This window comes from Cuculus canorus, chromosome 22 (genome assembly GCF_017976375.1).
Source record: "Cuculus canorus isolate bCucCan1 chromosome 22, bCucCan1.pri, whole genome shotgun sequence".
Classification (NCBI taxonomy): Eukaryota; Metazoa; Chordata; class Aves; order Cuculiformes; family Cuculidae; genus Cuculus; species Cuculus canorus.
The window spans coordinates 4,503,304-4,525,801 of record NC_071422.1 but is presented as its reverse complement, the minus strand read 5'-3'; the positions used below and the strand labels follow the sequence as shown (position 1 = coordinate 4,525,801).

The window sequence follows — 22,498 nt, the reverse complement described above, 5'->3', positions numbered from 1 at the left end:
ATGCGCAGCTCTTCCACTCCCCGCCAGCACCAGCGCGTAATTCAACTGCCTCGATCACACTCATTGCGCATGCGTGGTTCAACCTACTCATCTGCTCCTCTGCGCATGCGGAGCTCCTTCCTCAACCCACCCCACCCCCCGCCGCAGCGCGCGGTTCCCGAGGCCCAGGCCGTACCCAGTGCGCCTGCGCGCCCTCGCCCCCCACGTGACTCAGGCCGCGGCGCCGCGCGTGCGCGCCTGGCGTCGGCGGGGGAGGGCGCGAAGGGAAGTGGCTGCGACGGTCGTTCCCCGCCCTCAGGTGAGCGGAGACGCATCGGGAGCGCCGGGACGGGGCCTCAGCGCTCCCCGGGGCGCTTGGCAGGTGCTATCCTCATAATTCCCCGGCGGGAGGCGCGGGAGGGCGGCGCGGCCCCGTCTGAGGGCTGGGTGCGCCGGCCGGCGCGGCCTTTGCCTCAGCTTCGGGGCCGCGGCCTCATTTTTGGGACTGTCACCTCATTTTTGAGACTGTCGCTTCAGCTGCAGGGCTGTGGCTGCTCCAGCGGTGTCCGGACTCTCGTATCATGGCACGGCAGCCCTAACATGTGCTGGGTTTCCCCTCTTGGAAAGCAATTTTCATTTTCCTTCTCCAGATCCACTGCAAAATGTCTGGGCTTCTTGAGAATATGAGGTGCTCGGAGTGCGTGGACTGGGGAGAGAAGCGGAACACAATCGCGTCTGTGGCTGCAGGAGTGTTGGTAGGTGCAGCTTCTCTGATCTGCTGTCAATGAGCTAAAAGTTGTTCAGCCCCTTGGAAGTAAACGGAAGAACAGGGATGCGTTGTCCTTGTCTGTAGCAGCAGAGTTAAGGACAAATTTGTTCTGGGTGCTTGCACCAGCGTTCCACAGCTTCTGCACATGTAATAACTATCAGAGTGGGTAAATCTCTGGCTTTGGGTTTAACCTTGTTCCAAAGTTGATAGCAAAACCAGTTCTGCTACTGGTTGACTGGCTTTGAGACTGTAAGAATGATCCTAATGTTATTTTTTTCTAGAGCAATCGTATCTACTGTTAAAAGGCTCATTTCTATATTTTGCGCTAACGTGCTTTTTTTTTCTTTAAGTTTTTTACAGGTTGGTGGATAATTATAGATGCAGCTGTCAAATACCCTAAAATGGAAGACTTCAACCATTCGTACCATGCCTGTGGGGTTATAGCCACTGTTGCATTCTTAATGTAAGTACAGTTTCTTGGTCACAGCTATGCACTCATAGGACTTGTGCAGTTAACAAGAAATACATTGTCTTTAAATGGAGAAGTAACTAAGAACAAAAAATCAGGTTGCTGTCTGTGTATTTTTAATATCTGTCTTATATTTGTTGATACAGCAAGAAACTATTTTTTTAAGAATTAAGTATGTTTCAGAGGTCGAAGTGTTATTGGTCCTTAGAGAGATGCTTTTTAATTTTTAGTCTTGTCCTCTTTTTAAAAACAGATACCAAAAAATACTAGAAATACGAGGTCATCCTTTTTACATAGGTTTCTGAGAATGTTCTCCTATTGTTTTGTAAACGTCTGCTTCATGCTTTTCCTGCATTTAACCCTGTATCCTGTTTTGCTGCTACAGGATTAATGCAGTGTCTAATGGACAAGTGCGGGGTGACAGTTACAGTGAAGGCTGTCTGGGACAAACAGGTACAGTAGCCTAGGCTGTTGCGTAGCGACAAATCTGTGAAGCTGTTAAGTCTTGGAATCATAGAATGGTTTGGGTTGGAAGGGACCTCAAGGCCCATCCAGTTCCACCCCCTGCCATGGGCAGGATCACCTCCCACTGGATCAGGGGCTCCAAGCCCCATCCAACCTGGCCTTGAACACCTCCAGCCACAACTTCCCTGGGCAACCTGGGCCACGGCCTCACGACCCATGCAGGGAAACATTTCTTCCTAAGATCTTGCCTAAATCTCCCCTCTTTCAGCTTAAAACCGTTCCCCCTCATCCTGTCCCTGCACTCCCTGATCCAGAGCCTCTCCCCAGCTTTCCCATAGGCAGAGTTGTAAGAGCTGTTCCAATGTGCCTGGTGTGTCACAGAAGATGCTTTGAGACAGAACTGTGGAGAGAGTCGCAAGTGTCTGTCCGTGGACACAGGCACAAACCATCCCTCCATCTTTTTCAAGGTGCTCGGATTTGGCTGTTCATTGGTTTTATGATGGCTTTTGGATCTCTGATTGCTTCCATGTGGATCCTATTTGGAGGCTATGTTGTTAAAGGTAAGAGTTTAAAGTATTTTAATTTGCTCTTGGGTTTTAGAGCTTATTTTTCGATAACTTCCAATCAGTCCCAAGTTTAACATTTCAGTTTCCTACACACTGCTGTTCCACACTACCCACTGTTGTTGGGATGGGTATTATTTACCTATAAGTGACAAAGCTTCTAAGTTGCCTCATTAGGAACTCAAGTCCTGGGCACCTGGGAATTGTGCTGGTATAATTAAACTGCTGCAGTTATGTGGGAATGATTCCGGGGGTGAACATTTGCTCTCAGAATAAAAAGGACTGATTTTGTGCAAATTGTTCCCAAAGCCTATATGCTAAATTAGCAAAAGGGAAAGTAATTAGTTCAAATTGCCTATTTGAATTCATACCTGAACGTGTACAACGGTAGCTTTTTGTGAAGACCACTCTGGAGAAAGATGTGGAAACTGCAGTCTAGTGTTTTTCAAAAGGCAGTGCAGTCACTGAAGTAAATGTACATCTGCTGCTTATAACCAGAGCTGGAGTGAATTCCACACTGGACAGGGCATGCTGGTAGATCTGTTTAATTTACCTCCTCATCAGCTTTGGCCTTACTCAGTTTGTAGGGGATTTTCATGGAGACCTGGCTGCATTAGTCGCATCGCAGTGCTGCTAACATGCTTGTGTATTCTGTATATCTGTGTATATATACTTCCACACGCACTTCAAACAGGATGTGCATCCCATGTGATAATAACAGCCTCTGAGATGCATATTTTGGGCTAGAGAACAGGAAAGGCTGCTTTTACTTGGAAAACCAAATGCCTATGAGGGGCAGGAAAACCATTGTCATGCTTGTGTTCTGTGTCACAGGGCTGAGCCGTGGAGATTGGATGGGAGAGTCTTGTTAGAGAGTGAAAGGGCTGAATGCTGCACAGTGTTGTTTTAATGCCTCACGAGAACAGTCTGGCCGAGGCAAATCTGTGATGTAGCAGCAGCAGGGCTGGAGTTTGCTGTCATTTCACCCCTGTATCCAGTCAGGAATCCTACACTGTAAGGGACCCTGCTGTGAAACTCGGCTCCTTACCACTACTTCGCAGCACACAGACTCCCAAGTGTTTGCATTTAAATGAAACGGGTTATCTTTGCTAACATCGTGCAACTTAGTCTTTCTGAAGTGTTGGGGATGGGATATTGTTGAAAATGGCTTCCAAAAAATTGATGGAGATATTTTTTCTTTTGTTAGAAAAAACAGTTGTGTACCCAGGAATAGCTGTGTTTTTCCAGAACGCGTTCATCTTTTTTGGGTAAGACTATCTTTGTTCATTTCTCATCTGATTTGGTTTTAATGATAAAACCTGAAGCTTGCTGTAATCTGTTTTTTCTTAAGCCCTGTCTTTTAACTAGACATGGGTGAATGAATGCTGCTACAGGCAGATGATCTCTGGGATCTGTCTGCGTGGGGTTCATTGCAGGACTAGGAACTGTAGAGGAGGATCAGGTTTGTGACCACCTGAGGAACCAGAACATACATAAGTCTGTGGGATATGATGAGATGCATCCCAGAGTCCTGAGGGAATTGGCTGATGTGGTTGTCCATGATACTTGAAGAGTCATGGCAATCAGGAAAAATCCCTGGTGACTGGAAGAAGGGTAACATTGTGCCCACTTTTAAAAAGGGTAGAAAAGACGACCCTGAGAACTGCCAACCTGTCAGGCTCACCTCGGTGCCTGGGAAGATCATGGAACAAATCCTCCTAGAAGCTATACTAAAGCACATGGAGGACAGGGAGGTGATTAATGGCAGCCAGCATGGCTTTACCAGGAGTGTGTCCTGAATGACCAACCTAGTGGCTTTCTATGATGGGGTAACCACAGCAGTGGACAGATGTGATCTGCCTGGACTTCTGTAAAGCCTTCGACACGGTCCCCACAACATCCTTCTCTCTAAACTGGAGAGATATGGATTTGATGAGTGGACTGTTCGGTGGATAAGAAACTGTTTGGATGGTCGTATTCAGAGAGTAGTGGTCAATGGCTCAAAGTCTAGATGGAGATCTGTGACGAGTGATGTCCCCCGGGGGTCGGTACTGGGACCAGTGCTGTTTAATAACTTCATCAATAATATTAATGGCGAGATCGAGCGCACCCTCAACAAGTTTACACCAAACTGAGTGGTGTAGTTGCCACACCAGAAGGACGGGATGTCATCCAGAGGGACCCAGATAGACTGGAAAAATGGGTCTGTGCAAAGCTCTTGCACCTCACAAGGCTAAGAGCAAGGTCTTACACCTGGGTTGGGGCAATCCCTGTTTTCAGTACAGGATGGGGGATGATGTGATTGAGAGCAGCCCTGCAGAGAAGGACTTGGGGGGATGGTTGATGAGAAGTTTGACATGAGCCAGTGATGTGCACTCGCAGCCCAGAAGGCAAACCGTATCCTGGGCTGCATCCAAAGCAGCGTGGGCAGCAGGGAGAGGGAGGGGATTCTGCCCATCTGTTCCTCTCTGGTGAGACCCCCATCTGGAGTATTGTGTCCAGTTCTGGAATACTCAGCATAAGAATGAGATGGAGCTGTTGAAATGGGTCCAGAGGAGGTTACAGAGATGACCCGAGGGCTGGAGCACCTTCCATCCAAGGACAGGCTGAGACAGTTGAGCTTATTCAGCCTGGAGAAGAGAAGGCTCAGAGGACACCTTCTAGCGACTTTCCAGTACCTAAAGGGGCTCCAGGAAAGCTGGAGAGGCACTATTCATAAAGGCTTGTGGGGACAGGACGAGGGGCAATGGGTATAAACTGGAGAGGGGCAGATTCAGACTGGACATTAGGAAGAATTTCTTCACCATGAGAGTGGTGAGACACTGGCCCAGGTTGCCCAGGGAAGTTGTGGCTGCCCCATCCCTGGATGTGTTCAAGGCCAGGTTGGATGGGCCTTGGGCAGCCTGATCCAGTGGGAGGTGTCCCTGCCCATAGCATGGGAGTTGGAACTGTAGGATAAACTTTAAGGTCCCTTCCAACCTAAACTATTCTGTGATTCACAAAGTCTCCAGCTTGCTCCCTGGAATCATGTATTTAAAATACTAGGTGTTTGATCTGCTCCATTAGATACTCATGTCTCTTTGTTCTGTTTTAAACAGAGGACTGGTCTTCAAATTCGGTCGCACAGAAGATTTGTGGCAATGAACATGCCTGTGGAAGTGCATTGGCCATGCTCGTTTTTTAACTGCACGCCCCCAAAGTTTTGTAAACCATTTTGTAAACAGTGACTTTCAATTGTGTCTAAAGATGAAACAAGGAAAACTTAAATCGTGGCACTAACAATTCTGTTCGTATTTGGTTTTGTTTTTTTACTCTTGTACGCCGATTTAAATGTTGTCATGGTTTTGACAAATGTAAACTCGCTACCAGTAACCGTGAAGTCACTTTTATGATGATGATGTTTGCTACAAGTAAATGGCATAGCAGAAAATGGATGCATTCACCCTGCTGTTTCTATGATGTTATTTACAAGCCAAGACTTACTAAAAATGCTTTAAACCAACTTTTTAACATGTATTTATTAAATATTTCCTATATCTGGACAATGTAGCCATTTTTTGAATTTCAAAACTTACTGGTGTGTGGTTTTTCTTGCATAATATAGCTTTGGGATTCTCCCCCCTCCTTGGATATTTAGTTTATTCTATGACAATAAGCAGGAAATCTGGTGAGTAGCAGCTTACTCTTGCTGGGGATGACATTGTAGAGGCACAAGTACCAATTGTGTCATGGCTCTAGAAGGAAGTCACTCATCCCCAAAGCTTGCTGCCCCAACTGTTTTCTAACCACTGTAAGAGAAAGGAGGAGTTCTCTCTTTATCAGAGCCCTGCTCCCACCAGGGACAGACGCTGCCCCTTCAATACATTCATTAGGGTAGTAGCTCAAGAAATCAGGGATAAAAAGCAATGTGGGGAAAAGAGGGGGATAAAGTACTATTCCTTAAAGCACTCCTGTTAGAAAACAACTGTCTGTGTTGCAGAAGTTGTGTTTGTTGGTTGCTGGAAAGTTAAAAACTGGAGTTGAGCTTGGATGATGCTCACCCAGGCATCAGTGTGTTTACTGCGAGGGGATCTGAACCTCGGTGTGCGGCCAGGCTGTGGCACTGGCAGAAGCTGCAGGCAGCTGAAAGACTCAGCAGATGACCAGTTGTTTTGGGACCTGTCTCACACTGCTTCAACTGTAGTGATCTGCTTTGCTTAATCCCCAATGAATGAACTGAAGTCAGTGTGTGTTGCTGTAGTGCGTGTCAAAGAACTCACGCCTTGTCTTCAGTGTTGCATTTTTCCTTATTTGTTTTTTTTTTAGCAAGTGTGCTGAATAAATAAAAAGAATTGCATTTTGACCTTTTTTATTATGGAATCATTTTGGGAAGAGGTTTTCTACCTCAACTATTTTGAAACAAAGAAGAAACACGGAGGAGCACAATCTACTTGAAAACAGAATCCTCTGCTGTAGCTTGTGCAGCAAAGCCACTGTTTCTCTCAGAGCAAAGCAGCTCAACATAAGACTCCAGAAATTGGGTCTTAGCCTCGGCACCAGGCAGTGCCAAGGACTATTGCCCAGTCTTTCCAGTTATCTGCACCGTTAGGGCAGCCGGAGCCTTTTGGGCAGCTGAGCTTGAGCGGTGCAGACTCCTGGGGCAGACAGCCTGCGTGAGATTTGCTGCCAGATAAATACGAGTAATACCTCTGGTTTTAGAGTCACCATCTGCAAGCAGAACAATTGAACGTCTTGCCTTTGGACCTTCCAGATAGCCAGCCCGTGCCCAGGAATTATAGATTGTTCTTTAAGCAGTCAGATAACTCAGAGTTCAGTCTGGTAAAACACAGAGTTCTGGCCCTGGTCCAGCTCAGTCATCAAATCCTTGCTTAACAAGGCCTTCAACAGAATTAATTTAGCTTAAAAACAAGTACTTTAATGCTTCACTAGATAAAAATGAGTACGTACTCCATGAAAAATTACACTATAAAATACATATTTGCGCTCTTAAACTTCGCAGTTAAAAATTTAAGCTTGGGAGCTTAAGGTTTCCAAGCACTTTAATTGATCACCCGTTACAGCGATGAATGCAGCCAACGTTTTTGTACATAGCCTACAAAAAATATTTACACTAAGAGCAATGCAGCAGGAAAGCAAAACGCTTTGTAAGTTTGCATCTATGAATTTACACTCTGATTTTCAAGAACACTAGAACAGTTCATCACTGATTTTTTGTGTCCACTGGAATGGTTTTTTTGAGCCTGAGAATTGATAACGTAAGCGCTCTCACAGCCCACCACAGCTGTTCCTTTTTTTCTAGAGACTAACAGGAAAATCTTATCTTGGTCAAATCCATCCTCTGGGTTCCTCCCTTCAAAATCCAACAGCCAAATGGGGAAACTGTGAAGACAAACATACTTGTGTCAGAACGATTTATGCATCAAATCATCATACAAAAAAAAAAAGGGCAATGGAAAATCTTAACTAGAAGCTTATTTTCATTCAGTTCTAAAGGTGCCCAGGTCCTGTGTTTGTGCATCAGACTGAAAAGCCACTCTGCACCCAGGAAGGCCAGGAAGCTCCATCTGTTTTCACCTTCCACTCCATTCACTAGCTTCTAGAAACCCCTCTCAGATACTGTCCGAAGCCCGGAGGCTGTGGCTGTCAGTCCCAGAGGATATCAGAGCACCAAAGAGGATGCGTTACAACACCAAAGCTCATTTCAGAGTCAGCCTCGCCCCCGCGAACATCTCCGACAACCTCAGCTGAAGGCTACGGGCATTTATAACATTCAGGGTGTGAACCAGCTGTAGGAACAGTTCATCCGTGTCACACAGAGCATCCAAAATGTATAGTAAAATGGAATTATCCTCCCCCCTTTATTAATTCAAATACCTAGAGTTCTTCAGCAAGGCCGACAAGGTGCTGTACATGCTCCCACACGGTTAATTTTACATGGAAACTTACCTCCCAATAAAACAGGTCATCAAAGTACTTTGATACAGGGATGGTCTGAAACAGCTTGAGGTTTAAGATTAAACCTATTCGTGAAAACAGATATATCCAATATAAATAACAACCTCAGGGAAAGGGGAAAACTCTGCCTCACTGGAGGTTTTTGTAACACATATCCAAATGTAACACAGGTGAAAATACAAATTCAGAACTAAATGCTCCAGCAGAGCACCTTGGCTCAAGCTAACCTTAAATACAAAGAGAGAAGCTTGCCAGGATCAAGGCTTGTGTTATTGAAAATTAATTACTGTAGGTAAAACCCCATTAAACAGCCTGCCAGATTCTAAAAATACATCAAAAATCATTAATGTCTTGCATGGAAAATGCCTGCATATTTAAAGCAATCAGGCTTATAAGCACTGTCAGCTTGGGATTTCAGGTGGAAACATCTCGATTTTTAAACAATTGTTTAAATGCTGAATGTTTGAGTATTTTAGCCGATTTTTTTTTAAAGATCTGCTTGTTAGCTCAACTTCTTAATTACGCTTTGAGTAATTAAAAGTTTCAGATCAACTAAAGCACAAAAAAAATATCATTTTAGAATGTATTTCACAGCTGTTTTCATCTGCCACTTCTCTTTTATTCCAGACAGAACTAACAGCTACAGCAAACCAGTGGCTGCCACAGAACAGAGCATCACGTGGGAAACACATGAGCCCCGACGATCCCAAACCACGAGTGATCAAAGGCTGATGCAAGCGAGCTACTGACGTTAGTGAAACCAGGCAGATTTATATCAACTGGCCTGAAACGCAACAAGCTCTACATAGCATTTTTCTGTCATTAAGACAATACCAAACGTTAAATTATTTTCATCCTCACACATCTCCTGTCTGAAATGTGAAGGCAGCTGTTAAGCATCTGTTAAATAAACCTCACCACTGAAAGAATGGTGCCAGCAGGTTATTTATGTTGAACACGTCTCTTCTTCAAAAGAAGGGTTCCTCGCCTTCATGTTTCTCATGGCTGCTTCTACAAGTAATCTACCCGGAGGAACTCAATTCCAAGCCTGTGGCTGCAGAGGCTGCGCTCACACGATCCCAGCTGCAGTAAGAGCACGTACCCCTTGCCTCAAGGCAATGACAAAGCTATTCATGAATCATGGTTTTCAATACTGACCTGTAATAAAACCTGTTATCAAGGCAACGCTGATGGTCACACAGAAGGCACCAATGTGAAACATGACAAAATAACCCAGTCTGAAAAACAAAATGAGTGTTTCACCTTTGAAAGATGATGAATTTAGTATTAAGGCTGTGAATGAATCTGTATCTACAAAGCATTTTCATAGAATCATAGAATCGCTTGGTTGGAAAAAACCCTTAACAACACTAAGTCCAACTGTACCTGTCCACTACTGAACCATCCCTGAGCACCCCATCTGCCCATCTTTTAAATCCCTCCAGGGATGGGGACTCCACCAATTCCCTGGGCAGCCTCTGCCAGGGCCTGCGAACCCTTTCAGTGAAATTTTTCCCGATGTCTAATCTAAACCTCCCCTGGTACAACTTGAGGCCATTTCCTCTCATTCTATCACTCTTTACTTGGGAGAAGAGCCCAGCACCCACCTTGCTGTAACCTCCTTTCAGGCAGTTGTAGACAGTGATGCGGTCTGCCCTCAGTCTCCTCTTCTCTAGGCTAAACCCCACGTTCCTCAGCCACCTCTGATAAGGTTTGTTCTCCAGCCCCTTTGCCAGCTTTGTAGCTCTTTTCTGGACACCTTCTAGCACCTCAATGTCTTTCTTGTGGTGAGGGGCCCAAAACTGAACCCAGGATTTGAGGTGCAGCCTCATTGATGCCAAAGGGCACAATCCCTTCCCTGGTCCTGCTGCCTACACTGTTTCTGGTACCGGCCAAGATGCTGACATTGCTGACTAATATTCATCCAGCTGTCAATTTTACATCAAAGCCTCTCATAAAAACTCTTTTAGACTCAAATTTCTCTGCATCTGCGGTTAGGTGTTTTAAGAGATACTATCAGAAGCCTAATGCAGACTTAGGAGGACATATTTTGCCCTTAGAAACCATCATTGTAGTACTAAAACTTCATTAAATTTCTTCGTTTCAATAAGAACATGATGAGAAGCATAAGGGCATTACTCTGCACTGTTATTGATTCCTGCTTATGTTAAGAAAAATCAGCAAACTTCTTGTTTGACACAACGTGAGCTTGATTTGCAAAATCGAGATGCCGGTGCCAGATCAAAACAACCCACGGAGAACATCCTCAGCTGAGCCCTTCAGCTTCCACAGGCTTTGTCCTCAAGTGTATTTTCCAGCTCAGCGTCCAGCATGGGGCCAAACCAAGCTGTCATTCTTGCCCTGCCTCCGAGTTAAAGCCTCATTTGAAGAGAAATGCTGATTTCTGCCCCCCCTCCCCCATGTTTTAGCACACAGAATTCCTCGATACAAACCACAAAAGCCAAAACAAGTCCTTGGAAGGACTTCATCACCTCTGCCCGTTGTATTTAATATCAAATAAAAAGGGAAACAAACCAGCACCAAACACTAACATTAAAATTTTGATCCAAAGTCTGCTCAACTCAAAAGTCTTTTTTAGTGTCTTTCTTGGACCTTAGCAATTATCTTAGGATATCTGGCATAAAATGATTTATCTGTGATGATGTTCAGGCTTTCTGTACATATGACAACTCTTCTCAAGGCACACTACAATAACAATTAGCTATGCTTATTACTTAATAGCAAGAATTTATGTACCGTGGTCCATGATTCCAGCTTTTTATTACGAAGATAACGACGTGGGCAAGAGCTCCAAGAACACTAGGCAAGCCAAAAGTGAAATGAATTCCAGCAGAATCATGAATCTTGAGAACAGGATTCCAGCATCTCTGGGAAGAAGAAAAGCTTTAAGGGATACACCAAAACACGAGCTGATAATGGCATATTATCTATTGCAGACCCTGGAAATGAACTTTGGTCTTGTGAGTTGCAATCCTGTTCTCTGCTCAAAAGACTTAAGGTTTCCTAGCGTTAATCTCTTTGGAAGAGAGGTTTTACTAGAAGTTTATACAGCTTATAGGAGAACAGCTTCAGGTTTTGAATACTACCTCTAAACAATAAGATCCTAGTATGGTAATCACACCGGCAAGCAGACCCAAGATCATCGCAATCCAAGGGTAGTCAATACTTGCTGCAACATAGCCAACAGTGACCCCGCCAGCTAGCACCGCGCTGTGGATGTGAGCCTGCAAAATAAACCAAAACAAAACAGGGTGTGAGAATTCAGTCATCACTTACAGCAGCCCAATATCAGAGACTGCTATTCTCTAGGGTGTATTTGGGCCTCTGTATACTACAAATGACAATCTGAGAACGTGATTTCTGAGTTACAGCTTCAGTTCTCCTTGGGAGGCTGATGATCACTGTCGTGCTGAAAATCGGGACTTATTTTCATTTAGTAGCTCTTATCCTTTCAGTGTGCTACTGATAGGAACACAAAAATACCTTTTCCCTGCAGTGATTTCCCCTTGTGTCTTACCATTCTCAATTTTCCATCCTTGGTGGTCAGAACGGACAACACGAAAGCAATAACAGCACTCGCTGCAAGGGCAAAGTAGGTGTTGTAGACTGCTTTGTTCCTGTCTGCTGTTACTAGCACAGAATTGAAGCTCGGCCAGAACACCCACAGAAAGAGAGTACCTTGGAGACAAAGACAAGCAACTGTCATTACCTGCGCTAAAACACAGCAACTCCATCACCGGTTGCCTCTGGAGGGCTCCACTCCACATTTTGCATTGACTATAATTCTCACGTTATAAAGAAAGGACAAGATTTCACCATGCAGACAGCCCTGAGAGCTTCCTGCTGTACCACCACCTTCCCAGAAACACGCCGCTGCAACATCACACAGCCAAAGCATGGCTCTGCCAGCATCGGGCTGAGCTGGAGGCGGCTGCAGGTGGGATCCTCTTCTCAAGAACACCTTTAACATCAACTTTGGTCTACCATCCCCTTAAACGCAGGTTCAGGTACAAGTGGGAACAGTTCCCCTGTTGATTTCCAACCAACCAGCGTCCTGCCTGTTCTCCACAAGCACCAGGGACATGCTCCAATGTTCCTGACAAACATTTCTGCTCCTTTTCATGGAACTGTAGAGTAACTGTTCAAAACCAGCAGCAAGAGAGAATGAAAGCAAGCCAAGGAGGATGAGAAAACAGCTCACATGGTACAAAATCACTATGAATAAACCCAAAGTGCACTTTGGAATGCCTTTTACCTTCGTTGCCAGTACAACTGGTACTGGTTGTGTTGCCTCCTGGCAGATTTTGAAGAGAAAAACAGGATGGATCATAAGAACAGAATCCTCTCTCCCTCTAATAGGAATACTCCAGAGGAGGGCTACAGACCAATAGCTTGGGCTGAGGGGATCACGCTTCACCAACGCAGCTGTACACAGCCTAAATTTTTTGTTATTTGTAAGGAAGTTACCTACCAAACAGCTACTCCCTTGTATAGGGGTCCAAAAGAACAATTCCCTTTCCTTCTGTAAGATCACTGCAGTGTCACACCTTCATGACCACACACGCTTTGCTAACAAGAGGAATGAAAACAAGTTCTGCTCATATGACCTGGGCCCTAATTGTCAGCATTTAGGAATCTCAGCCTCTATAAAACAAGTTCACTGCTTGGCAGGACACATCTTTTCCTACAGACACATCTTTTCTATGGATTCACATGCACAGATCAAATCCCAGCCGGCAGAGGGGAGCAGGAGGCCTCACACTAAGTTTGATCGTGGTAATCCATGCCTCTGCTCCCTGGGCTGTGTGTAGCAAGCAATAGTTTACTCTGCCTTGCCCAGTCATTATTTTTTGCTGTCCAGCCAACCTCCATAGCTAATTTTCCATTCGCCATACCACATCCTTGTGCCATTCACCTGTCAGTAAAATCTGAACTATTCTTGTTCAAGTCAATTAAAAAGTGGTACAGGCATCGTCACTGCAAAGCACGATGGTTAAACACAGCTTCTAGCAACCCTGGCTGCTATTGCTTTTGTACAAGCTTCTCCTGGCTCCTTGAAATCTGATTTCCATTGCTAATTTTCACTCTTTCAGTGCACCACGGCAGTGATAACCATGCCTCTCGGATAGAAAAGGCCATTTTGGCAATGGAAAACCTATGGTAGCAGTGAGGACTGGTGGAATGATCTGTACTATGACAATCTTAGTCCCATTGATGAGGGAATCAGTCAGTCATTAAAAAAGAAAGAAAAAAAAAAGATTGTACTGGTGCCACTGAAGCATTCTGCTAAGGATCTGCTCAGCTATGGAAACAGAAGTCACAGCATGAGTGCAAATATGGGTGAAGACCTCAGCACTCTTCACACAGCCCTCAGAAGCAGGATGCAAAACCAAATCATGATGAGGAACTTGCCTGTTCAGTTGCTCCTTTCTGCCCAGGTTACCTCAGGAAGTTTACAAGCCAAGCCAATATAACTACTCCAAAGAGTAAGCACTTGGTTGTAGTAAGGTGCACTAAAATGGTAACGAAGGCTTAACGGTGTCGTGAAGAGTTAGATGAAAATACTGATCTCCTCAAATTCTCCAGCAAAGCAAAAGCTCCAGGGACTCAAAAGAGCAGCACTTAAGTTTCTCTTCCCCTAAACAGGGCGACGCCTGACCGAGAATTGGATTGTGCGCCTTTGCCAAAAGACTTTTGTTCGTCTGGTGGCAGTTACATAGCAGAAGTCAGGGCAATAACAAAACCAAAGTGTTTCTTTAAGAAAAAGAATGGAACTCCCGTACATTTAGCCTGTCATCACTCAGATAGTTTCTCATGTGCCTGTCTGTATCGCATTCCCCACCCTACATCAGGCTTTTATCTTTTCATTTACATGACTAGGCAGGGACCGCCTTTTTATATCTCTGTCCAGCACCTTGCAAAACAAAACTGAGCCTTAGTCCCAGCAGCGAACCGCAAGCAGTGCCGAAACACAAGCAGTGACCTTAGTTTTGGTGCATCAATCCCTTACCAATGTGCCTACACAAGCCCAAAGGGCGCTCAGCTGGGAAAGGGAATGGTTAACCTGGCACAGCCTTTATGCTGGTACTGACAAAGTCAAACTAAGCCACAGCTGCTGCAGGAGTAGTTTGTATAGTGGAAGGAAACATGCTGAGACTCACCAACTCATCGTCAGAACCCACGAAGCACGGAAGTTTTCTGTGCTTGGCTGCATTGAGACCTGCACTTTGGATGCAAAAGCTCCAGCGTGCCCTGGCCAGCCTCCAGAAACATTCCTTATATTCTCACTCCAATCTCTTCTTTCAACCGAGACGTTAAAGCAAAAGCCTTACCCAACATTGCCAATAAATCCGACTTTGGGGTACTTGCTTTCTTCTCAGACCTTGGTGATGGCTCAGAGAAGCGTGAGGAGACTGCCAGCCCAAAGTAGGCTCCGAAGAGGAGAACATGCATCATGCTGATACCATCCTGAACCTGTATCAATAGAATAACCAAAGCTGTGGTTTGTGTCATCCCACAGGAAGCCTTTGGTGCAGTTCCTGATGTAGTTGTTCATGTAACTTCCCTATAAGCAATTTATTGTCACAGCTTTTCATCTTATGCATGAGTTATTAATGCAAGATTAACTTATCTGAGTTTAATGTATCTCATAAACACATAGATCCTAAACAGAGAGTTTGGGTTGTGTTTACATTGTACATTAACTGAAGGTCTGACTGTGCCAGGCAGACTGGGCTGGTGGACCTTTCACACTGGAGATCTTCCAGACTGAACTAACAGAGAAGAAGATGAGTTTAAAGGCAGTTAGTGCCTTAGCCTAGATCAAGGCTTTCATTCATCTGTTGGGGATGGTCAAGGCATGGGCAAAGCAAAATGTACCTCATCCCAATCCATCAGACCAGCTCACCCATTAAGGCTGAGAACAAAGAGATAGCCAGTTATACAGATATAGAGAGTGCAAGGCGTGAGGTTCAACATCCTTAAGTACAGTCCCAAAGTTAGACTTCATCTCTTAATAAGAATATAGCCACATCTAACTGAGAGGAGATGAACCTCACTGATGTCCTTGTCAGCAGAGCACTAAGAAACCACCAAAAGGCAACATTGCACAGTCCCAGAGTAATTTTCCCCTTTGTGCCTGGAAACCACACTGCTGTACCATCAGGAATGTGTTGTTGATCCATCTGCTTGTGTGAAAAAACATTATCTCCACAATTGTCATCAGAATTAATTGCACGGGATTAGCCTTCCCAAGAACAGCTCCAGTGGAGATGACCACGGCAGTCATACTCACAGCAGCCTTAGTGATTCTGCAATAAAAGAAAGAAAAGAATACTGTATCAGGACCCCACCAGGGCCAAGAAAGAAAGAATGACAGGAAGAAAATTATACTTAAAACCCCAACGCCTTCTAAAATGCCTGCAAATACAACTGTGCTAATTCACAAACAGGTCCATATAACAAAGCATTATCCTCCACAAAGAGCAAGCAGCAGTTCTAGGTTATTCCCGTTCTAACGCAAACTAATTACGTTTTCAGAACATCTTTGTCTTCACTTTGATGCTGGAAAGGTAATAAACCCTCTGTCAGTATGGAGCACTGGACACCAAGAGCAATGATCAGAAGGTTGAATCCAGTGCTGCTAAACCCGTATCTTCTCAGAAATGTCAGGAAAAAGCCAAATCCAAAAATCATCATGTGGTTGACATCTTGAAAATCTGCATGACAGAAGAAAAAACAAGACAGCAGGGAATTTATTGATGCAGGCTGGACTTCTGGTTAAAAAAAAAAACAGATTTAGAGAATCACAATTAACCAAGAAGCCGTCAGATAAAAATTCAGGTGCCATCAGTATTTAGAACCCGTGAAGAAATCCACAGCTTTTTTTCCTAATCCGTAAGTAATCAGAAAAATAACACCCTTGACCGTGAATTTAGTTTTCCAAAGTGATCAGAATGGCAGCCACAGGATGGGGGGTGAGGGGTCAAAAAGCAGACAGAAATGAAGCACATTTACCAATGCCATTTGGACATTAATTCTTCCTGAGGGGAATTTAAGGAGCTCAAGTTGGTCTTTTCAGGAAGAATCACTATGAATTAGTGCTGATTCATCCTTGAGGCATTAGGAGAGAAGTGAGTTACGAAGAGAAACCAGTATGATGTCCTCATCTGGGTAGAAGGAAAAGGAGGTTACTGGCAGCATTGCCTAAGAGGTAGAGGCTGTACAAGACTCAAGCTCTTGGATTGGTAGGCGACGTGTCCCCCGCGCCCATTCTCATATGGTTGTGCTGGCCTCCACCAACAGCAAAACATCAAACCACTTCTAAAGCCAAGCTATGAAACCAGGAGGGTGACACAAGAATGTCATGAGGATTAATCAGCTCCTATTTGCCCGACTGTAAACGTGTTACACACTATGGCTGTAGCATAATCTGCTCATACATTCTTCTGATCAATGTACATCATACATCTCCAGAACATATTTAAACCTTTCATTCCACTGTATTAACTTATTTACATCAAGCAGTCAAATGGAAAATACTCCCATCCTTAATTCTTCCTTTTTAGCACACGCCAAAATCTCACGAGGCAGGCACTTCATCCCAAGCGATGCCTGCCTCTGAAGTTCGTTACAGTCGTAGGAGTCAAGATTACCGCAAACGAGCAGCAGAAAATCAACCAGTAATGCAATTCAGTATCACCCGTGTTTTTCTTCACTGTCTTTGCTTTAACATATATAATACACACCACACATGGCAAGGCAAGGTACTTAAAAGGCAGTAAAACCATTCCACTTCTCACTAACAAATACACAAAATTGCTGAATCCCATCTTGATTGCACAGCCAAATAAAAGCAGACACCGACCCTTCCTTCCGCAACAAGGCTGTTGATCTCACCTGCGTAGGAGATGCTCGATCTGATTACTTCATCTCCTGAGCCCACAAAGTAAAAGCCGACGATGAAAACAGCTTCCAGAAGAAGCATCAGCCACGGCACGCTGTGTCGGAAGCTGCGGTAATTAGAAGGCATTGTGCACTACCTTGAGCGCAAAAGCATTAATATTTTTTTCTCTAAAAATGTTCCAATAACTCAAACCAATAGAAAAGGAGGTGCAGGGCTGGGGGGTGACAGGAATAAAAACTCAGAGAGATAAAAAGCCCAAGAGGCATGAGCAAGGAACAGTTCCTTATCTGTGTCACGTCAGGAGCCCCAGCTTACCACAACGGACATGGACTTGAACTCAAGGGGTGCTCATGAACACAGACGTGAGCTATCAAGACTGTAACACTCCCATTCAGCACTCCAGTGGCTGTGGAGCCTTACACGCCAACTGAAGAAGAACATGGACTACTAACAGTAGGATATTAAAGTTTATGCAAAACCAGTATTGTTAACACTGCTCGTACCCATCCAAGACCCAAGTCCCTCTGTACAGAGGCCAGGGAAGGTCCTGCTGAGAGTCTCGGTGTGATTACCAGGCTTGTTAGGCTATAACTCTACATGTACCATGACAAACCTTCTCATATAGATCAATCCAACCCAACACCACAGAATCAAGGATCTCTGGACATGAAAAGGAGATACAGCATTTCCTGTGGTTTATAGTATGGCTGTGGAAACAGCTGCAGTGAACAATCTGGAAGACCTTGGTAATCCCCGAGCCAGGAAAGCACAGGCAGACAGCACCATGCAGAGCGGTGCAGGCTTTTAACTGTGAACCAAACCACAGACCTGAAACAGGCTGAGAGAGCTGTGGTTATTCAGCCTGGAGAAGAGAACGCTCCAGGCAGATTCTAGAGCATCTTCCAGTATTGAAAGGAGCTCCAGGAAAGCTGGGGAGGGACTTTTTAGCGAGGTCTGTTGTGACAGGACAAGGAGAAATTATTCTAAACTAAGGGAGAGGAGATTTGGACCGGATAGGAATAAATGTCTTACAATGAGGGTGGTGAAACACTGGCACAGTTTGCCCAGTGAGGTAGTGGAGGCTTCATGCCTGGAAACCGCCAAGGTCAGGGACGATTGGGTTTTGAGCAAACTGATCGAGTTTAAGATGTTCCTGCTTCTGCAGGGGGTTGAACTGTAAAGGTCTCTTTGGACCCAAAGCATTCTATGATGCTATGATTCTATGACCTACACCTTCCTGATTCTTTAATTCAAACCTAACCTTCATCCAGAAGTGCATCAACTTCTGTTATCATGTTGGAGGCTACAAGGTGCCCGTTGCCTTGTGGGTTCTGAGCCTTTTCGTAAGGAACAGACTTCTTTTATTTGTTGTAGGTGGCAGTTTTTTACACCAGGAACCTTAGGGCGAGCATTTGGGGCACACAAGCAGGGCTATGTGGTGGAACCTAACGATGTTTAGTATATCCCACTGCACCGACATTAGAATTTGTAAGATAAGATCTTTCGGTCGTTGAGGACAAATTATGTATTCATAACACAAACATTACTATCTTCTCAGTATTCACTGTGCTTTCAGCAAACTGAATGCTTCTCTGTTTAAGCAGCCCAGGAGATGAAAGTCCTGTAATTATGCCTCAGCCTTCTACTTTGAGGCCATTTCAAACCCAATGCTTTGCTTGCGTGCTGCAAACCATAGGAATGAGATTGCAGCAAACCATAGGAATGGCTAGAAAGCCACCTACTGGTGACAGAAACATGCATCAGAAAAACACACAATAATTCCAGTTCACTTGTGTCATAGGACATTCCCTGGCCAAACCTAAGCTATATGACACAACAGCTCTTTTCAAGCCATCTGCGAAAAGTTTGCATTTGCAGCGATAATTTGCACCTTACCCACATCCATTGTCAGTAAATTCCAAATTTGTCATCCAAATTCCTTTATCAGCTTTTACTTAGGTCTAGTAAAACTGTAAGTTAAGTATCCTTATCCCTATTTCAGAGACTCCTAAACAACATTCAAAGGACTCTCCCAGATGTGCAGGGTGCAGCCCCGACTTCAGAAAACTCCTGGTGCAGAAAGATCTACATTCAGCTCCTTATTATGGAATTTTGTGATCACACAGGTAATTCAGATGGAAGCAGAAAGCCTGGCAAACTTCCCTAGACAAGAAAAGGGTAACAGCTGACACAGCAGTTTAGAAATTGGTTTAGCTAACCGATGCGGTGTCTTTGTGTGGTTTGTAGTATAAATGCAATGCATCTAATTAGCTTTCATCTGTTTCCTGTAAGACAATCCGTTAGGATTTATATCCAGAGTGAAAACGACCCAGAACTCTTCCTACCATTTTGCCATGAGCAAAGGAACACATTTAGCTCTCTTGACACTTGTCACTGAAACCCCTGTCAGCATTAACACTGAGGGAAAACACACCAAAGGCTGGGAATTTATCCATGTTTTCCCATCAGGATGACATGGCACCCTGTAAGCACTGATGTTCTGATTTCCAGCTTAAATTCCCTCACAGACTGTGTGACCTCAGACAGGGTGAAATACAAAATAACACCCTCAGGGCAACTAACAGTATGGAAACAGGCTGGAGGATGAAGAGTCTTGCAGAGAAGGACCTGGGGGTCCTGGTGGATGAGAAGCTGAACATAAGCCAGCAGTGGCCCAGGTGGGCAAGAAGACCACCAGCATCCTGGCTTGGATCAGCCACGGGAAGGCCAGCAGGAGGAGGGAAGGGATCGTCCCGCTGCATTTGGCGCTGGTGAGGCTGTACCTGGAATCCTGGGTTCAGTTTTGTGCCTCTCACTCCAAGACATTGAGAGGCCGGAGCGCATCCTGGAGCCCAGGGGTTCTGGGAGGGGCTGAAGGACTTGAGGCTGTTTAGCCTGGAGAAGAGAGGCTGAGGGGAGACCTCATCGCTCTCTGCAGCTCCCTGCTGGTCTCTTCTCCCAAGTAACAAGTGACAGAAAAAGAGGAAACAGCCTCAACTTGCACCAGGGCAGCTTTGGATTGGATGTTAGGAAACATTTCTTTACTGACAGAGTGGTGAATCCCTGGCAGAGGCTTCTCAGGGCAGTGATGGAGTCCCCATCCCTGGAGGGGTTCAGAAGAAATGTTGACGTGGTGCTCTGGGACATGACTGAGGACAGGACAAAGGGAATGTCCTGAAGCTCCGCCAGGGGAGGTTCAGGTTGGATATCAGAAAAAAATTCTTCACAGAAAGAGTCATTGGGCACTGGAACAGCTGCCCAGGGAGGGGGTCGAGTCGCCTTCCCTGGAGGTGTTTAAGGAACGGGTGGATGAAGTGCTGAGGGACATGGTTTAGGGAGTGATAGGAACGGTTGGACTCGATGACCCCGTGGGTCCTTTCCAACCTGGTGATTCTATGGTTCAGCAGGCACGGTGGGGCTGGGCTGAGGGTTGGACTGGATGAGCTTCGAGGACTTCTCCGAGATTCTATGAAGCCTCCTAGGAGCCAAAACCATAGGAAGGTTGTGATGAGGTGGGTGTTGGGCTCTTCTCCCAATAACAAGTGATGGGATGAGAGGAAACGGCCTCCAGTTGCACCAAGGGAGGTTGAGGTTGGACATCAGGAAGAACATCTTTCCTGAGAGGGTGGTGAAGCCCTGGCAGGGGCTGCCCAGGGCAGTGGTGGGGTCACCACCCCCGGAGGGGCTCAAGGCCGGGCAGACGAGGTGCCCGGGGACGGTTGGGCAGCGCACACGGATAGTCGGACCCGGATGATGTCTACGTTCTCTTCCCCTTCCGCGGTCTCCGCCGCCGGGCGGGGCGGGGCCCAGCCATGACTCGGCACGGCGGGCGGCACCGCCCCTCCGGCCCCATTGGCTGAGCGCCCGCCCCGCCCCGCCCACCGCCCTCAGGGATGCGCCGCCCATTGGCCGAGGGCTCGATTGGCCCTGCCGCGCCCCGCCCCCTCCCGCTCTCCGCCCGGCCATTGGCCCACTCGCCTGTCGCTCTCTGAGCGCGCCCCTTATTGGCTGGAGGAGCCCATCAGTCAATATGAGCCCCCACCCCACCCTCCCCGCGGAGCCGCCTCTGCACCGCGGGGCCTGTTGCCGCCTTCCCCGCCAGCCCGTTAGCCAGCGAGGGTGTCTATGGGGTGTGAGGGGCGGTGCTTCAGCGCCGCGGTGACAGAGGAACCTGAGCCCTCCTTCTTCCGCTTCCGAGTGGGTCGCTGAGCTGTCCCTTTATGCCTGCCCGCCCGCCCCATTGGGCAGCGCCGCTGTCACTCGTAGCGGGGGGGCAGGAACCAGCCAGAAGGACAGGGGGCGGGAGGAGACCAGAGCCCGCTCGGCCATTGGCTCGCGCGCCGATCAATTCGCGGCTCCTTCCCTGCGATAGGCTCTCGCCTCTGCCAATCAAAGGCGGGGGCGGGGCCTCGCGAGGGGCGGGGCGGGGCTAACCTTCGGCAGCCGCCATTGGCCGCCCCCGCCGTCTGTTCACCGTCTCGCACTGCCCATTGGCCCCGCGCGCCGTCAATCCGGCCAAACGCGGCGTTTGATTGGCCCGCGCCGAGGGGGGGCGGGGCTGCGCGCGGCGGCTGCGCGGGGGACGCGGCGGGGAGGGCCGGGTCGGGAATTATTGTTATTTCTTTGTTTCCCGGGGTAAAAAAACAACGAAAACCATTAAATTAAAAGCCAAAGCCCCGCGCGAGGGAGCGCCCCGCGGGGCCGGATGGTGCTGCCGTGAGCGGGGCGGGCCGGGGCAGCGCGGCGGGGCCGGGCCGGGCCGGGCCGGGGGCGGCCGGGAGGATGAAGCGGCGGAGCGCGGATTGCAGCAAGCTGAGGCGGCCGCTCAAGCGGAACCGCATCGCCGAGGGCATCTACGGCAGGTACCGAGCTCGGGGGCGGCGGGGGCGCGGCGGCACCGGCGCTCGGCCGTCCCTTGTCAGCCCCGGCGCAGACCCGGCTCCCAGCACGGTGCCCCCTGGCAGCCCCAGGCCCCATCCCCCTCTGGCAGGCCGGTCCCCTGGTCCCCTCCGGCAGCAGCCTCCCTCCCCACCCCCCCCGCATCAGCCCCGGTCCCGGTGCCCGCTGGCAGCCCTTTGCCCGTGTCCCCGCCGTCTTGGCAGCCCTAGTGCCCGCCCCATCGAGCCAGGGGCAGCCTGGTCCTCGGTCCTGAGCAGCTTTGCAGCCCAACCCCACTTGGCAGCCTGGTGCCCATGTACCCCCCAGCAGCCTCTGTTTCCCCCTGGTCCCCATCCCTCGTAGCCCTGCCCTCCCTTGGCAGCTCGGTGCCCCTGGCAGCCCCGTCCCCATCTCACCCTCCCGGCAGCTCAGTCCCGACCCACCTTGCAGCCCGGCCTCCCTTAGCAGCCCCGGTTCCCATCCTCACCCTGGCA

General features: G+C 47.2%; 3 protein-coding genes across 5 annotated transcripts in view; 2 read left to right on the top strand and 1 right to left on the bottom strand.

Moving 5' to 3' along the window:
• Window positions 1-168: 168 nt before the first annotated feature.
• Window positions 169-5,484, top strand: TMEM50A (transmembrane protein 50A). Of its 2 annotated transcripts, none has more exons than XM_054086509.1 (7): window positions 169-298; window positions 630-734; window positions 1,099-1,211; window positions 1,603-1,670; window positions 2,150-2,242; window positions 3,453-3,513; window positions 5,344-5,484. In XM_054086509.1, exons 2-7 carry the CDS (start codon window positions 642-644, stop codon window positions 5,387-5,389), a joined length of 474 nt encoding a protein of 157 aa, XP_053942484.1. In that variant the 5' UTR covers window positions 169-298; window positions 630-641; the 3' UTR covers window positions 5,390-5,484. The 2 variants fall into 2 exon arrangements, with proteins under 2 accessions (XP_053942484.1, XP_053942485.1); XM_054086510.1 differs by having other exon boundaries at window positions 262-361.
• Window positions 5,342-21,213, bottom strand: RHCE (Rh blood group CcEe antigens). 2 transcript variants are annotated; one of them, XM_054086508.1, is made up of 10 exons: window positions 21,105-21,213; window positions 15,753-15,939; window positions 15,381-15,531; window positions 14,554-14,695; window positions 11,739-11,899; window positions 11,308-11,445; window positions 10,958-11,088; window positions 9,359-9,438; window positions 8,192-8,265; window positions 5,342-7,624 (listed from the first exon to the last, which is right to left on the bottom strand). In XM_054086508.1, exons 2-10 carry the CDS (start codon window positions 15,917-15,919, stop codon window positions 7,598-7,600), a joined length of 1,071 nt encoding a protein of 356 aa, XP_053942483.1. In that variant the 5' UTR covers window positions 15,920-15,939; window positions 21,105-21,213; the 3' UTR covers window positions 5,342-7,597. The 2 variants fall into 2 exon arrangements, with proteins under 2 accessions (XP_053942483.1, XP_009561743.2); XM_009563448.2 differs by lacking the exon at window positions 21,105-21,213 and adding an exon at window positions 17,120-17,418.
• Window positions 21,214-21,726: 513 nt separating this feature from the next.
• MACO1 (macoilin 1) overlaps window positions 21,727-22,498 on the top strand; it is a 33,860-nt gene continuing 33,088 nt past the window's right edge. The window contains exon 1 of the mRNA XM_054086387.1: window positions 21,727-21,988. Within this exon, the coding sequence (XP_053942362.1) occupies window positions 21,909-21,988 (80 nt within the window). The 5' untranslated portion in view covers window positions 21,727-21,908. The remainder of the gene's footprint in view (window positions 21,989-22,498) is intronic.

Bases quoted from the DNA above. Each gene is read 5' to 3' on its own strand.
- TMEM50A (XM_054086509.1), top strand. From the start codon at position 642: ATGTCTGGGCTTCTTGAGAATATGAGGTGCTCGGAGTGCGTGGACTGG. The intron at 1,212-1,602 runs GTAAGTACAGTT...TTGCTGCTACAG, and splicing joins GCCACTGTTGCATTCTTAAT to GATTAATGCAGTGTCTAATG. The intron at 3,514-5,343 runs GTAAGACTATCT...TGTTTTAAACAG, and splicing joins AACGCGTTCATCTTTTTTGG to AGGACTGGTCTTCAAATTCG.
- RHCE (XM_009563448.2), bottom strand. From the start codon at position 17,252: ATGCCTTCTAATTACCGCAGCTTCCGACACAGCGTGCCGTGGCTGATG. The intron at 11,446-11,738 runs GTAAGACACAAG...TTTATTTTGCAG, and splicing joins AGGATGGAAAATTGAGAATG to GCTCACATCCACAGCGCGGT. The intron at 11,089-11,307 runs GTAGTATTCAAA...TCTTCTTCCCAG, and splicing joins TAGGATCTTATTGTTTAGAG to AGATGCTGGAATCCTGTTCT.